This window comes from Oncorhynchus kisutch, linkage group LG22, assembly GCF_002021735.2.
Source record: "Oncorhynchus kisutch isolate 150728-3 linkage group LG22, Okis_V2, whole genome shotgun sequence".
NCBI lineage: Eukaryota > Metazoa > Chordata > Actinopteri > Salmoniformes > Salmonidae > Oncorhynchus > Oncorhynchus kisutch.
This window is the reverse complement of record NC_034195.2, coordinates 46,610,884-46,627,847: the sequence shown is the minus strand read 5'-3', so window position 1 is coordinate 46,627,847 and position 16,964 is coordinate 46,610,884. Positions and strand designations below refer to the sequence as shown.

The following is a 16,964-nucleotide window of genomic DNA, read 5'->3' as shown; positions in this document are numbered from 1 at the left end:
GCTGAGTATGGCATTAGTCATGTAGACACCTTACTCTGCTTATCTTAATCGGCGTAAGGTCATAATCGAAGTAAGGATACGGTGATTAAAACACCTGGTTTTCAAGCGTTGTATTTGATCTGCACATCTGGCAGCACTGTTCTTCTTGTAAAGCAGGCAAAAGATTTAAACAAACTATTATATTCATCTGACTATCCACAATAATCATATTACTGTGTGCATGTAACCCTACTCAGTGTCAGACACCCATGAACAGGTTTGGTACCTACCAGCTGTGACCTCATCCTCCCAACCTCCTCATCCTCCCAACCTCCTCATCCTCCCAACCTCCTCATCCTCCCAACCTCCTCATCCTCCCAACCTCCTCATCCTCCCAACCTCCTCATCCTCCTAACCTCCACATCCATCACAGTGGAGAGTTATTGTTTCTCATAGAGATACAATATATTTTGTCTATTTAATTCAATGCCATTTCATCAATGTCTGTATTTTTGTGGATGCCTATATAGTGTGTTGTCTCACAAATTATCATGTGATAAAAAGTGGCATGTGTGTACCTGCCTGCATGTAAGTGTGTGTGTGTGTGTGTGTGTGTGTGTGTGTGTGTGTGTGTGTGTGTGTGTGTGTGTGTGTGTGTGTGTGTGTGTGTGTGTGTGTGTGTGTGTGTGTGTGTATATGTGTGTCTGAGACAGTACCTACCCTCCATCTCTGTCCCAATCATACACCTCCACCTTTATGCTCCTGAGAGACAGAGAGAGAGAGAGAGAGAGAGAGAGAGAGAGAGAGACAGACAGACAGACAGACAGACAGACAGACAGACAGACAGACAGACAGACAGACAGACAGACAGACAGACAGACAGACAGACAGACAGACAGACAGACAGACAGACAGACAGACAGACAGACAGACAGACAGACAGACAGACAGACAGAGACAGAGAGAAATTACATTAGAAAAAAACAATTAGTGTGCTGATTGAGAATCTCTGTTTAAATGAGAAGCGCTCATCTGTGTAAGAAGATGGTCTGGCTCTAAGAGGACTGCTCTCAGGAAGTTATGTCTGCTATTGGGATTCAATATGCTAAAGATTGCAGGAGTCACGGGTCGCGAAAAATAAAGATTGTAGCAGCAGCCACTGCTTTGTACCTGAATCCTAAAGTGGTTCTAGAAATGGTCTGTGGTCAACTACCAAGTACAGAGGAATACTGATACCTAGTTATTTGTGGGTTGGGGTTTGCTTCTGTTGCTTAGTGATATAGGCAGACATCACACCCAAGAGGCCTAGCTAGCTCTGGTCATTCCTATAGAGTGGATTGCATTTATTATAGTAATACATTTGATTTATATAAATATTTTATAACTGGAGTGTATACATTTTAATGTAGAGGAGAGGCCATTCTCCGTTTTATTTCAAAGTACTGAATCTATGCATCTGTCATTTACAGTACCTGCATCTCTGGTATCAGTTACCTGCATCTCTGGTATCAGTTACCTGCATCTCTGGTATCAGTTACCTGCATCTCTGGTATCAGTTACCTGCATCTCTGGTATCAGTTACCTGCATCTCTGGTATCAGTTACCTGTATCTCTGGTATCAGTTACCTGCATCTCTGGTATCAGTTACCTGTATCTATGTTACCAGTTATCTGCATCTCTGGTATCAGTTACCTGCATCTCTGGTATCAGTTACCTGTATCTCTGGTATCAGTTACCTGCATCTCTGATACCAGTTACCTGTATCTCTGGTATCAGTTACCTGCATCTCTCGTATCAGTTACCTGCATCTCTGATACCAGTTACCTGCATCTCTGGTATCAGTTACCTGCATCTCTGGTATCAGTTACCTGTATCTCTGGTATCAATTACCTGCAGCTCTGGTATCAGTTACCTGCATCTCTGGTATCAGTTACCTGTATCTCTGGTATCAGTTACCTGCAGCTCTGGTATCAGTTACCTGCATCTCTGGTATCAGTTACCTGCATCTCTGGTATCAGTTACCTGCAGCTCTGGTATCAGTTACCTGCATCTCTGGTATCAGTTACCTGTATCTCTGGTATCAGTTACCTGTATCTCTGGTATCAGTTACCTGTATCTCTGGTATCAGTTACCCGCAGCTCTGGTATGGGTTACCTGTATCTCTGGTATCAGTTACCTGTATCTCTGGTATCAGTTACCTGTATCTCTGGTATCAGTTACCCGCAGCTCTGGTATGGGTTACCTGTATCTCTGGTATCAGTTACCGGCAGCTCTGGTATCAGTTACCTGCATCTCTGGTATCAGTTACCTGTATCTCTGGTATCAGTTACCTGTATCTCTGGTATCAGTTACCCGCAGCTCTGGTATGGGTTACCTGTATCTCTGGTATCAGTTACCTGTATCTCTGGTATCAGTTACCTGTATCTCTGGTATCAGTTACCCGCAGCTCTGGTATGGGTTACCTGTATCTCTGGTATCAGTTACCGGCAGCTCTGGTATCAGTTACCTGCATCTCTGGTATCAGTTACCTATCATAATCGCCGTTGCACAGGGCCTTGACAGGGATCTTGAAGGCCTGCCACACTGGGTCCAGAGTGTTCTTTACAACCTCGGTCTTATGGCAGATAGTAAACCTAGAAAAACACACACACACACACACACACACACACACACACACACACACACACACACACACACACACACACACACACACACACACACACACACACACACACACACACACGCACACACACACACACACACACACACACACACACTAGTTACAGTATTGGAAGCCTTTCGAGACTCAAACTTTACTATGTTTGTTTATATTTGTTTTCTTAATAAGTATTAAGCTTGTCATTTTTTTGTCTTTAAAAATCTAAACAAAACAACAACAACTGCTCTTAAACAGGACGCAGTGTGACCAGGTGGTCAGGATGGGCAGGCAGGAGGCAGGCAGCATACTGCTGTTGTGCCCTGGAGCTGGCCATTTAAACTGCTTCAGTTAATACCCAGCTGCACAAAAGCCATATGCGTTAAACGCAAAACAAAGGGAGTCCGCTTTCATAAAAACATCTGCTGGACAAGGACATCTCATACAACGTGTGCTCAACTCAGTCTCAACAACCCCTTCTTTTTATTTTCCTCTCCTTTCATTCTCTCTTTCACGTCCACTCATCCCTCACCACCTATACGCTCTGTGTCTGTCTCAGCTGGGATGTATAGGACATGGACATTATTATTTACCGTACATGTGACCATATACTATTGCTATTTGGAGAGTGTACAGTATTTGTTCATTGTCTACAGGCCTTTTTCCCACTGTGTATGGGCAAACACCAAATATAGTACAGTATCTGGGTGTGTTTTGTACGTCTTAGAGTAAAAAAACGAACATATTTTGAATAACACTTTACAAACGTTAATGGTTGCAAATTAATCCATTTTTGATTAGATTTTGAAAGATGTTTTGTACAAAATGGAAAACTGGATCAACGATTGACAACTTACGATCCGTCCTCATTACTGCGGTAGAAGACCAGAAAAGGATCAGATTTCCCAAAGAAGTCTTTCTTGTCCAACTTGTTCCCACAGAACTGCAGCATCACTGACTCCTAGAGAGACCAGGTTACAGATGAATGGAACAGCCAGACAATCAACACCACAGACAGGGACCAATTTTGATTGGCTGGGGGCCTCAGTATTGTAGCGAATTCAGGGGTTAGCCCTGACCGGGACTCGAATCTGGGTCCAGTGACTGTCACCCTAACACCTTAGACCTTATTTCAAGAGATCCGAACTTCTTGATCGATGTACAGTGCCTTCAGAAAGTATTCAGACCCCTTGACTTTTTCAAAATTTTGTTACATTACATCCTTAATTCAAAAATGTATTAAATTATTTAAGTTCCTCATCAATCTACACACAATACCCCATAATGACAAAGCAAAAACAGGTTTAGACATTTTGCTAATTTATTACAAATAAAAATCAGAAATATCACATTTACATAAGTATTCAGAGCCTTTACTCAGTAGTTTGAAGAATACCTTCGGCAATGACAACAGCATCGAGCCTTCTTGGGTATGACGCTACAAACTTGGCACACCAGTATTTGGGGAGTTTCTCCCATTCTTCTCTGCAGATCCTCTCAAGCTCTGTCAGGCTGGATGGGGAGCGTTGCTGCACAGCTATTTTCAGGTCTCTCCAGAGATGTTCGATTGGGTTCAAGTCCGTGCTCCTGCTAGCCCACTCAAGGACAGTCAGAGATTTGACCCGAAGCCATTCCTACGTTGTCTTAGCTGTGTCCTGTTGAAAATGTTGTTGTGCTGTTGGAAAGTGAACCTTCGCCCCAGTCTGAGGTCCTGAGCACTCTGGAGAAGGTTTTCATCAAGGATCTCTGTACTTTGCTCTGCTCATCTTTCCCTCGATCCTAACTAGTCTCCCCAACCACCATGCATCACTGTAGGGATGGTGCCAGGTTTCCTCCAGACGTGACGCTTGGTATTCAAGCCAAAGAGTTCAATCTTTTTTTTTAAAGAGGTGGATCAGCTTAATATTGCAGAAAGATTGTTGCTTCCATCAAAGTAATTGCCTGCATCGTTTCCAATCCCCCATATCTTTTTTGGGTAAATATATATATATCCATATACATATACATACACGTATATACCCATTCATATACATATGAATACATAAACATTCATGCATACATACATACAGTGGGACAAAAAAGTATTTAGTCAGCCACCAATTGTGCAAGTTCTCCCACTTAAAAAGATGAGAGAGGCCTGTAATTTTCATCATAGGTACACTTCAACTATGACAGACAAAATGAGAAAAGAAATCTAGAAAATCACATTGTAGGATTTTTAATTAATTTATTAGCAAATTATGGTGGAAAATAAGTATTTGGTCAATAACAAAAGTTTATCTCAATACTTTGTTATATACCCTTTGTTGGCAATGACAGAGGTCAAACGTTTTCTGTAAGTCTTCACAAGGTTTTCACACACTGTTGCTGGTATTTTGGCCCATTCCTCCATGCAGATCTCCTCTAGAGCAATGATGTTTTGGGGCTGTTGCTGGGCAACACGGACTTTCAACTCCCTCCAAAGATTTTCTATGGGGTTGAGATCTGGAGACTGGCTAGGCCACTCCAGGACCTTGAAATGCTTCTTACGAAGCCACTCCTTCGTTGCCCGGGCGGTGTGTTTGGGATCATTGTCATGCTGAAAGACCTTGTCTTATATTATCTCTAATGTATCGTCCATATAAAAAAAAACTGTCTGATTAGGATGAATAATATCTGACAATACTTTTTTCATTCTATGCGCCAAGCATTTAGCTGGGATTTTTGCATCACAGCACTGACGCCTCCAATTTATATATACCACTTGGGTCCTGTTTCAGCAATAATGATATCAGACCTTCTTGTTGAGTGTCCAATAATCTACCATTTATATAGGAGTGGTTAAAACATGCTAATAACGGTCCTCTGAGAAAAAATACATAAAAATGGTATACTTCCACTGGTCTGCCATCCGGCCCTGGAGTTTGGTTTACTTCCACTGGTATGCCATCCAGCCCTGGAGTTTGGTTTACTTCCACTGGTATGCCATCCAGCCCTGGAGTTTGGTTTACTTCCACTGGTATGCCATCCGGCCCTGGAGTTTGGTTTACTTCCACTGGTATGCCATCCAGCCCTGGAGTTTGGTTTACTTCCACTGGTCTGCCATCCGGCCCTGGAGTTTGGTTTACTTCCACTGGTATGCCATCCAGCCCTGGAGTTTGGTTTACTTCCACTGGTATGCCATCCAGCCCTGGAGTTTGGTTTACTTCCACTGGTATGCCATCCGGCCCTGGAGTTTGGTTTACTTCCACTGGTATGCCATCCAGCCCTGGAGTTTGGTTTACTTCCACTGGTATGCCATCCGGCCCTGGAGTTTGGTTTACTTCCACTGGTATGCCATCCAGCCCTGGAGTTTGGTTTACTTCCACTGGTATGCCATCCAGCCCTGGAGTTTGGTTTACTTCCACTGGTATGCCATCCAGCCCTGGAGTTTGGTTTACTTCCACTGGTATGCCATCCGGCCCTGGAGTTTGGTTTACTTCCACTGGTATGCCATCCGGCCCTGGAGTTTTCCCAGCCTTAAAGGCTTTAATTGCATCAAGAAGTTCCTCCTCTGTAATTTGGCCTTGACCTGAGTCTGTCTGTACAGATATTAATTTTACATTATTATTAGGAAAAAAATCAATACAATTAGCTTCGGTTAGTGGAGATGAAACGAAAACATATTCTTAAAGTACTTTATTTCCTCTTTCAAAATATAATTTGGTGAATCATGTGACTCCATCATTTGTAACAAGTTTCAATACATTTTTTTGGTAGAATTTCTATATTGAAGAATGAAAAAGAATTTGGTGCATTTCCCCCTATTCCATCCAGTTCGCTTTATTTTTTACAATATATTACACTGGATCTTTCTTGAATAAGTTCCTCCATTTCTTTTTGTTTTTCCTCTAACCATTTCTGTGCCTTTAGGGTACAGTTTTTATTGCTATCTACTGTACTGTTAGTCCTTCAATTTCCTTTGTTAATATGAACTCTTTTGATCTAAATTGCTATTGTTTTATAAATGAGTACTGAATTGCATGGCCTCTAATTTGCATGGCCTCTTAATCCAAGATGGCGTTGCAGTCAGACGTCTTTGTCCTTCATCTTGTCATGTTCCATGTCTATATCTTTTTATATATTTTTCTTTGCATATATTTTTTTTGTATTTTTCTAAACCTCAACTTCAAAATACTCTCCTGTAACCCGCCTCACCTTATTTACCTCGGAACCGGAATCCCCCAACAGAAGCTAGCCAGCTCACTAGCTACTAGCTAGTAGTCAGCTAACCACTGATAGCAGTCATCAGCTAACGTTTAGCTCGGAAAGCTCTCGCCAGTTTGTACAACGCGACTCAAACCAGAGCATACTGGACCTATTTTCTCTCCATATCCCCGGATTCCTACCGCAAGCTCTGAACCTTTTCACCGGATCATCGCAGCTAGCTAGCTGCAACCCGAGTGACTACTCCTGGCTAACCTCTGTCCCGAAGCAAGCACCAATTAGCCTGGAGCTAGCCCATGCTAGGCCCATTCTCCCAGCTAGCTGAAGAGGCCCATCAGCCACTCCTGTGCTACAATGCCCGGACCCCTTCTACTGCCGGTATGGGGCACGGAACCCCGCCGATCCTTCACGACTGGACTACCGACGTAACCTGCTCGAGGGGGTACTCAACTGGCCCCTACGCCGCGACGTCCTCTGAATGCCCATCTGCTAGCCTGCTAGCCACGGCCCGCTATATGCTAGCCGCGGCTCGCTAGCTGTCTAGAGCATATTGGACTGTTAGCTGAATAGATCCATCGGCCAATTTCTTGGGCCACTATACTCCGGAACCCTACTAATCCATCACAAAGGGTCTATCAACATCACCGCACACGGAGGCTAAAATAGACTTTCCTCCGTTGAGATGTTGCTGTAAGGCCCTTCTGCTATCTTGCTAGCCCCGGGCCTGCTAGTTGTCTGAATCGCCGTGTCTCCAGCCAGCCCAACCACTCACTGGACCCCTATGATCACCTGGCTACGCATGCCTCTCCCTAATATCAATATGCCTTGTCCATTACTGTCCTGGTTAGTGATTATTTTCTTATTTCACTGTAGAGCCTCTAGCCCTGCTCAATATGCCTTAACCAACCATTTAGTTCCACCTCCCACATATGCGGTGACATCACCTGGTTTAAACGTCTCTAGAGAAAGAAATCTCTCTCATCATTACTCAATGCCTAGGTTTACCTCCAATGTACTCACATCCTACCATACCTTTGTCTGTACATTATGCCTTGAATCTATTCTATCGCGCCCAGAAACCTGCTCCTTTTACTCTCTGTTCCGAACGTACTAGACAACCTGTTCTGGTAGCCTTTAGCTGTACCCTTATCCTACTCCTCCTCTGTTCCTCTGGTGACGTAGAGGTTAATCCAGGCCCTGCAATGCCTAGCTCCACTCCTACTCCCCAGGTGCTCATTTGTTGACATCCGTAACAGCCTTGGATTCATGCATGTTAACATTAGAAGCCTCCTCCCTAAGTTTGTTTTATTCACTGTTTTAGCATATACTGCCAACCCGGATGTCCTAGCCGTGTGTGAATCCTGGCTTAGGAAGACCAGCAAAACGCCTCAAATTTCCATCCCTAACTATAACATTTTCCGACAAGATAGATCTGCCAAAGGGGGCAGTGTGGCAATCTACTGCAGCGATAGCCTGCAGAGTTCTGTCTTACTATCCAGGTCTGTACCCAAACAATTCGAGCTTCTACTTTTAAAAATCCACCTTTCCAGAAACAAGTCTCTCACTGCTGCTGCTTGCTATAGACCACTGTCAAGGGAAAAACTGCAAGACTATGTTATAATGCTTTTATTGCATCAAATGGTTGTTTTATTCTGTTAACTATTGTGTGTGTGTGTTCTACTGAGGATAGGCCTCTGGGAGATAACACTGACAGAGGAAATTTACAATGTCTTTGGGTGATAAAACCTAAAGAGCATTCCAGAGCATGAGTTAATGTTTCTGCTCTATACCATACCAGGGAGAGATGGTTCCTGTTTGGAGTCTTAACCTTGTGACACATTCTATGTATCAGTTGTTCATCATGTAGGTTGAAAGGGGTGTATCTTGGCTATAAAATACCTTTGTACTTTTGTCTCTCCACTCTCAACGGATCATTAGAAATGGTGAATAGTTGACAAGTCATTGCTATTGCAAAGCTCTCATCATTACATATTTAGTTTAAGTATAACTCTGACTTGTGTGATAAGTTTGTCTCCCCTCATTTGATAGTAAAGAAATGAACCACCACACCATCCCCTGCCCCCAGCTGTGCCCTGGACACCATATGTGAATTGATTGCCCCCCATATATCTTCAGAGCTCGTGCTGCTAGGTGACCTAAACTTGGACATGTTTAACACCCCGGCCATTCTACAATCTAAGCTTGATACCCTCAATCTCGCACAAATTGTCAATGAACCCACCAGGTACAACCCCAAATCTGTAAACACGGGGACCCTCATAGATATCATCCTAACCAACTTGCCCTCTAAATACACCTCTGCTGTTTTCAACCAAGATCTCAGCGATCACTGCCTCCTTGCCTGCATCCGTAATGGGTCTGCGGTCAAACGACCACCCCTCATCACTGTCAAACGCTCCCTAAAACACTTCTGCGAGCACGCCTTTCTAATCGACCTGGCACCGGGTATCCTGGAAGGATATTGACCTCATCCCGTCAGCAGAGGATGCCTGGTCATTCTTTAAAAGTGCCTTCCTCACCATCTTAAATAAGCATGCCCCTTTCAAAAAATGTAGAACCAGGAACAGATATAGGCCTTGGTTCACTCCAGACCTGACTGCCCTTGACCAGCACAAAACAATCCTGTGGCGTTCTGCATTAGCATTGAATAGCCCCCGTGATATGCAACTTTTCAGGGAAGTTAGGAACCAATATACACAGGCAGTTAGGAAAGCTAAGGCTAGCTTTTTCAAGCAGAAATTCTCATCCTGTAGCACAAACTCAAAAAAGTTCCGGGACACTGTAATGTCCATAGAGAATAAGAGCACCTCCTCCCAGCTGCCATCTGCACTGAGGCTAGGAAACACTGTCACCACCGATAAATCCACAATAATTGAGAATTTCAATAAGCATTTTTCTAAGACTGGCCATGCTTTCCACATGGCTACCCCTACCCCGATCAACAGCTCTGCACCCCCCACAGCAACCTGCCCAAGCCTCCCCATTTCTCCTTCACCCAAATCCAGATAGCTGATGTTCTGAAAGAGCTGCAAAATCTGGACACCAAATCACCTGGGCTCAACAATCTGGACCACCTCTTTCTAAAATTATCTGCCGAAATTGTTGCAACCCCTATTACTAGCCTGTTCAACCTCTCTTTCGTATAGTCTGAGAGCCCCAAAGACTGGAAAGCTGCCACGGTCATCCCCCTCTTCAAAGGGGAGACACTCTATACCCAAACTGTTACAGACCTATATCTTACCCTGCCTTTCTAAGGTCTTTGAAAGCCAAGTTAACAAACAGATTACTGACCATTTCGAATCCCACTGTGCCTTCTCTGCTATGCAATCTGGTTTCAGAGCTGGTCATGGGTGCACCTCAGCCACGCTCAAGGTCCTAAACGATATCATAACTGCCATCAATAAGAGACATTACTGTGCAGCCGTATTCATCGACCTGGCCAAGGCTTTCGACTCTGTCAATCACCACATTCTTATCAGCAGACTTGACAGCCTTGGTTTCTCAAATGATTGCCTCGCCTGGTTCACCAACTACTTCTCTGATAGAGTTCAGTGTGTCAAATCAGAGGGCCTGTTGTCCGGACCTCTGGCAGTCTCTATGGGGTGCCACAGGGTTCAATTCTCGTGCCGACTCTTCTCTGTATACATCAATGATGTTGCTCTTGCTGCTGGTGATTCTCTGATCCACCTCTACGCAGACGACACCATTCTCTATACCTCTGGCCCTTCTTTGGACACTGTGTTAACTAACCTCCAGATGAGCTTCCATTCCATACAACTCTCCTTCCGTGGCCTCCAACTGCTCTTAAGTAAAACTAAATGCATGCTCTTCAACCGATCGCTGCCCGCACCTGCCCGCCCGTCCAGTATCACTACTCTGGACGGTTCTGACTTAGAATATGTGGACAACTACATATACCTAGGTGTCTGATTCGACTGTAAACTCTCCTTCCATACTCACATTAAGCATCTCCAATCCCAAATTAAATCTAGAATCGGCTTCCTATTTCGCAAAAAAGCATCCTTCACTCATGCTGCAAAACATACCCTAGTAAAACTGACCATCCTACCGATCCTCGACTTTGGTGATGTCATTTACAAAATAGCCTCCAACACTCTACTCAACAAACTGGATGCAGTCTATCACAGTGCCATCCGTTTTGTCACCAAAGCCCCATATACTACCCACCACTGCGACCTGTACGCTCTCGTTGGCTGGCTCTCGCTTCATACTTTCCCCCGCCAAACCAACTGGCTCCAGGTCATCTACAAGTCTCTGCTAGGTAAAGCCCCGCCTTATCTCAGCTCACTGGTCACCATAGCAGCACCCACTCGTAGCATGCGCTCCAGCAGGTATATCTCACTGGTCACATACAAAGCCAATTCTTCCTTTGGTCGCCTTTCCTTTCAGTTCTATGCTGCCAATGACTGGAGCAAACTGCAAAAATCACTGAAGCTGGAGACTCATATCTCCCTTACTAGCTTTAAGCACCAGCTGTCAGAGCAGCTCACAGATCATTGCACCTGTACATAGCCCATCTGTAAATAGCCTATCCAACTACCTCATCCCCATGCTGTATTTATTTATTTATCTTGTTCTTTTGCACCCCAGTATCTCTACTTGCACATTCATCTTCTGCACATCTACCATTACAGTGTTTATTGCTATATTTTAATTAATTCGCCACATGGCCTATTTATGGCCTTACCTCCCTTACCCTACCTCATTTGCACACACTGTATATATACTTTTTCTACTGTATGTTTGTTTATTCCATGTGTAACTCTGTGTTGTTGTATGTGTCAAACTGCTTTGCTTTATCTTGGCCAGGTCCCAGTTGTAAATTAGAACTTGTTCTCAACTAGCCTACCTGGTTAAATAAAGGTGAAATGAAGGCACATTTAAAAGTGTCCCACACAATAAGGGGATCTGTTGTACCTATGTTGTGTCTGAAAAAGTCAGTTATAAATTCTTCTGTCCTAGTTCTAAACAATTTATCATCTAGAGGCTTTGATTAAATTTCCAATATCCTCGCCCACGTGGAAATTCTGTAAGAGTAATATATATGCCAATTATGTGATAATCCGACTGCATTCTGTCCCCTATCAACACTTTTTAAACTTTTGGTGCCAGAGAGAATGACATAAGAATGTAATCAAGACGACTAGCTTGATTAATCCTCCGCCATGTATATCTCACTAGGTCAGGGTATTTAAGCCTCCATATATCCACTAATTCCAATATATCCATGACGTTGATGAATTCCAAAAGTGCCTGAGGATGATAGTTTGTAGTGTGATTTTCTTTACGGTCCATAGAGGTATTTAAGACCGTATTAAAATCTCCCACCATAATAATAAAGTCTAGTGTTGATTGTAGAGTTGATAAATTCTCATATATATTTTCAAAGAAGCTTGGATCATCATTGTTTGGATCGTATAGGTTAATAAGCCATATCTGTTTATTGTCCAATAGCATATTTAAAATAATCCATCTACCTTGATGATCTGTTTGGACAATTTGCACATTTGGATCAAAATTACTGTTAATTAATACCATCATCCCTTTTGAATTTCTTCACCCATGGGAGAAATATATTTTGCCCCCCCAGTCCTTTTTCAACAAAACTTCACTTACAATTGTTGAATGAGTTTCCTGTAAACAATAGATATTATATTCCTTCTCTTTTAGCCAGGTAAATACTGATCGTCTTTTCAATCTTGAGTTCAATCTTGGTTTCATCAGACCAGAGAATCTTGTTTCTCGTGGTCTGAGAGTCTTTAGGTGCCTTTTGACAAACTTCAAGCGGGCTGTCATGTGCCTTTTACTGAGGAGTGGCTTCCGTCTGGCCACTCTACCATAAAGGCCTGATTGGTGTGTCGCTGCAGAGATGGTTATCCTTCTGGAAGGTTGTCCCATCTCCACTGAGGAACTCTAGAGCTCTGTCAGACTGACCATCCAAACTTCTTCCATTTAAGAATGATGGAGGCCACTGTGTTTTGGGGATCTTCAATGCTGCAGACATTTTTTGGTACGCTTCCCCAGATCTGTGCCTCGACACAATCCTGTCTCGGAGCTCTTCGACCTCATGACTTGGTTTTTGCTCTGACATGTAGTGTCGCGGAAAATTACATAGTTAGTCATGCTATCCCGTGTTTTACTGTTTAAAGAATTGTCTCTTGTTATATGCTAGAGTTTTTTTCTAACTTTATACAAACTTGCCTTTCTGGGACTTAGTCATAAGACTGGGCGTATAGCTACGGTCTGTTTGTGTCACGTCCTGGTCTTAGTACTTTGTGTTTTCTTTCTTTATTTGGTCAGGCCAGGGTGTGACATGGGTTTATTTTGTGGTGTGTTTTTGTATTGGGGTTTTTCGTAGGTTTTGGGATTGTGGCTTAGTGGGGTTTTCTAGCAAAGTCTATGGTTGCCTGAGGTGGTTCTCAATCAGAGGCAGGTGATTATCGTTGTCTCTGATTGGGAACCATATTTAGGCAGCCATATTCTTTGAGTGTTTCGTGGATGATTGTTCCTGTCTTTGTGTTTGTTGTCACCAGATAGGCTGTTTAGGTTTTCGCACATTTATTGTTTTTTGTTAGTTTATTCATGTATAGTTTTCTTCATTAAAAAACATGAATAACAATCATGCTGCATTTTGGTCCGCCTCTACTTCACCTAAGGAAAACCGTTACAGTTTGGGTGAGACCGCAGGTGTAGACCATAGAGTGAAATACTTACCTACAAGCCCTTAACCAACAATGCTTTAAGAAGTTAAGAAAAATATGTGTTAAGTAAAAAATAGATAAGTAAAAAATGTCAAATAAAACATTTAAGTAACAAATAATTAAACAGCAGCAGTAAAATAACAATAGCGAGGCTTTATACAGGGGGTACCAGTAAAGAGTCAATGTGTGGAGGCACATTTAGGTAGAGTCAAAGTGACTATGCATAGATAATAAACAAAGAGTAGCAGACTTCCTGGTAAGGCCTGATCACACTCACTAGAAAAACTGAAGAAATTGGGTGAGATTTACATGTAATATCTAAACACTAATGATTAGGAAGAAGTTTATAATTTAGCAATAGTCCTATGTGTAATTCAGAACACGAGAATAAGAGAGAGTGCTGCCCTGAATGAGGGACCTGTCTCTAGTCTATTTTCCCATTACCTTATGAGTCATCAAGAGTTGTAATTCTAATTTGATTTGTTATTCTAATTTGGTCATTTTTTATTTAACAGGCAGCGTTGTAGTTTTTAGTTACTAGTCCCTTGGGGCTTTTGGTAAATATGCAAATGTGTTTCTTTACATGTCTGCCTATGGAAGAAGGAACCCTTTTTCCCACCTCTAGTTTAATATGAATTCATTGTATATTGCTGTTGTTGTGTTGTCTGTTTCTTTTTGTCTTGTTTTGATACAAATCTCACCAGGTTGGGTCTGCTATACGGTTGGGATTCCTCCCTAAGGGATAACTCTGCGGGGAGGTTGTCAGTATGATAAGGGAGTATAAGCACATTTTCAAAATGGTTTCAACAAGTGTGTTGTTATGCTCTTTGACATTTGTTTCAGGAATGTTGTATTAAGAAAATTGGAAAGGTAATAATTTGTTATACGATAAATATTTTTCTGAATGAAAAATGCCTTAAACTGTTGTTTTGGTCTGCCCTTTTTCGAGGTTATGGCGAAGGTGACCACAGATGGTGTCTAGATGCATGGAAGGTATAAATTGATAGTCAAGAACAGTGTGAGCCTCAACCCCCCTAACCGGCTGAAGAAACGGCGTTCACTATGACCTTTTCCTTCACCACTCCTACCGTGAGACCTGAGTCTTAGCCAGCAACCTGTACACAGCATCCAGTCGAAGCTATCAACTGCCTTTTCTCTCATGTTTTTCTCTCAGGAGTGTGACATGAGTCCACGTGGAGTGAGCATGGAGAGAGATCCTGTCAACTTCTTTCATGCTGTTGGGGGACTGTAAAGGAAAATGGCGGCTCAGGTGAGAGGCATTATAAAGGGCCATCCACTTTGAACATGTGCCATTTGAAGGATAAACTGAAACACTATCTGAAGAAGAACATGAAGACACGCAAGAAGGATGAGTGCCAGGAGGGGGTGGGGTCAACCTTGCCCGTAATTGTTTGTTTGGGGGTAGCAGGTTGATTGTGGAGGTCTGCACACTGCAAAAATTTATAGTAATTTAGACTGCATTGAGATACCGATCTGTCATTAACATGCCACTCACGACAGTGTAAGACAGGGATAAACAGGGGCCATAATGAGGAAAGTTAATACTGGTAATAAGTAGTACAAACTGTCTATATATGGTTCCCTGTTTGTAAATATGCATTCTACCTGTGCTGGTGTGTGCTAAGTTGAGGGTTTTGAATTTGAGTGATAAACTCAACGTGGAGCATTGAAGACTGTCATTCTAAATTTGGGTTGTATAACATTGATAGTAGGGAAGTTGTTTTAAAGAAGTTATCAGAATTCCAATGTTAAAGCACATCAATACATATGAATTTCTGGATGATACAGTACAATTGACTTGAGCATGTTTTAGTATGTTTATAACTGTGTAAGTGGACTAGCAGTAGTGAATAATGTGTTATGAGTTAGATAGAATGATTAATTGTGCAAAATATATTTGTAACCAGAGGCTAAGTACATACAGGGACAGAATGTTTGCATAAGAGTGTGTCAAATGATAGATGACCATTGCTGTACATTCATACCCCAGGGTGAGGGTAACTTTACTATTGTAGTGGAACATCTGAAAAGCTTGCCGTGATTTCGCAAAAGAACACCAACCAGACAACGATTGGAATCCGTTTGGATAGGTTCAGTCATTATTTGGTGTTATGGGAGCTACAAATCAAATCAAATGTATTTATATAGCCCTTCGTACATCAGCTGATATCTCAAAGTGCTGTACAGAAACCCAGCCTAAAACCCCAAACAGCAAGCAATGCAGGTGTAGAAGCTACAATATTTCACTGGTTGATTTATGGCTTAGTTAGTTTTTATATTATTAAAACGTGTGTAAAGAAATTGTGCAGCAAAGACATTGAGGCTATTCTTGCCATGTCATTACTGACCCCTGAAGGAGATGCCTCAGAACCCTATTTGTCTGATTTATTTCCTATGTCTGATTACATGTCTGATGAAGATGATGATAATCCATAACACCAAGGTATAAAACATTTAGTTAATGGTGCAACATGTCCATAGGCCATGCTCACAGCGGGGGTTATGTGAATAATGCTCCCACGGTAGAGTTAAGGGCCTACCGTCATGGTGACCCTGTGGCAATATGGACAGTCTCAACAAAGCAATTGCATTTTGTGTGGTGATATAGTATGTATTGATGTTAAATTCATATGTCCCTTTCTCCCTTCTGAGAATGAATTGCACTATGTGAAGGATTGAAACTCAATGACAACAGAGGTCATTTACAATTGTAATATACTATGTGTAAGAAAGTGTGTCCTGTTCCATCTTTTTGCTCATGTTAATGCTTGTTTAATAGTGACACCCCATCCCGTGAACGGGACCGTTGTCATCATCTGACACTAATTAGCATAACGCAACGGACATAAATCTTCCTAGAAAATCTTCCTATTCATGAAAATCACAAGTGAAATATATTGGAACACAGCTTAGCCTTTTGTTAATCACCCTGTCATCTCAGATTTTCAAAATATGCTTTACAGCCAAAGCTAGACAAGCATTTGTGTAAGTTTATTGACAGCCTAGCATAGCATTATGCCCTGCTAGCAGCAGGCAACCTTGTCACGAAAATCAGAAAAGCAAACAAATTAAATCATTTACCTTTGATGAACTTCGGATGTTTTCACTCACGAGACTCCCAGGTAGATAGCCAAAGTTCATTTTTTCCAAAAATATTATTTTTGTAGGCGAAATAGCTCCGTTTGTTCTTCACGTTTGGCTGAGAAATTGACCGGAAATTGCGGTCACGACAACGCTGAAAAATATTCCAAATTAGCTCCATAATATCGACAGAAACATGGCAAACGTTGTTTAGAATCAATCCTCAAGGTGTTTTTCAAATATCTATTCGATAATATATCAACTGGGACAATTGGTTTCTCAGTAGAAGCGATTGGAAT

The 16,964-nt window shown here is 42.3% G+C and overlaps 1 protein-coding gene across 1 annotated transcript in view; it reads right to left on the bottom strand.

The window, feature by feature from the left end:
- The window catches only part of LOC109867031 (copine-8-like), a 75,768-nt gene that overhangs the window by 15,253 nt on the left and 43,551 nt on the right, over positions 1-16,964 (bottom strand). Inside the window, exons 8-10 of the mRNA XM_031801092.1 lie at positions 3,493-3,596; positions 2,508-2,612; positions 700-741 (exon numbers count right to left, since the gene is read on the bottom strand). Of these exons, the coding sequence (XP_031656952.1) occupies positions 700-741; positions 2,508-2,612; positions 3,493-3,596 (251 nt within the window). The remainder of the gene's footprint in view (positions 1-699; positions 742-2,507; positions 2,613-3,492; positions 3,597-16,964) is intronic.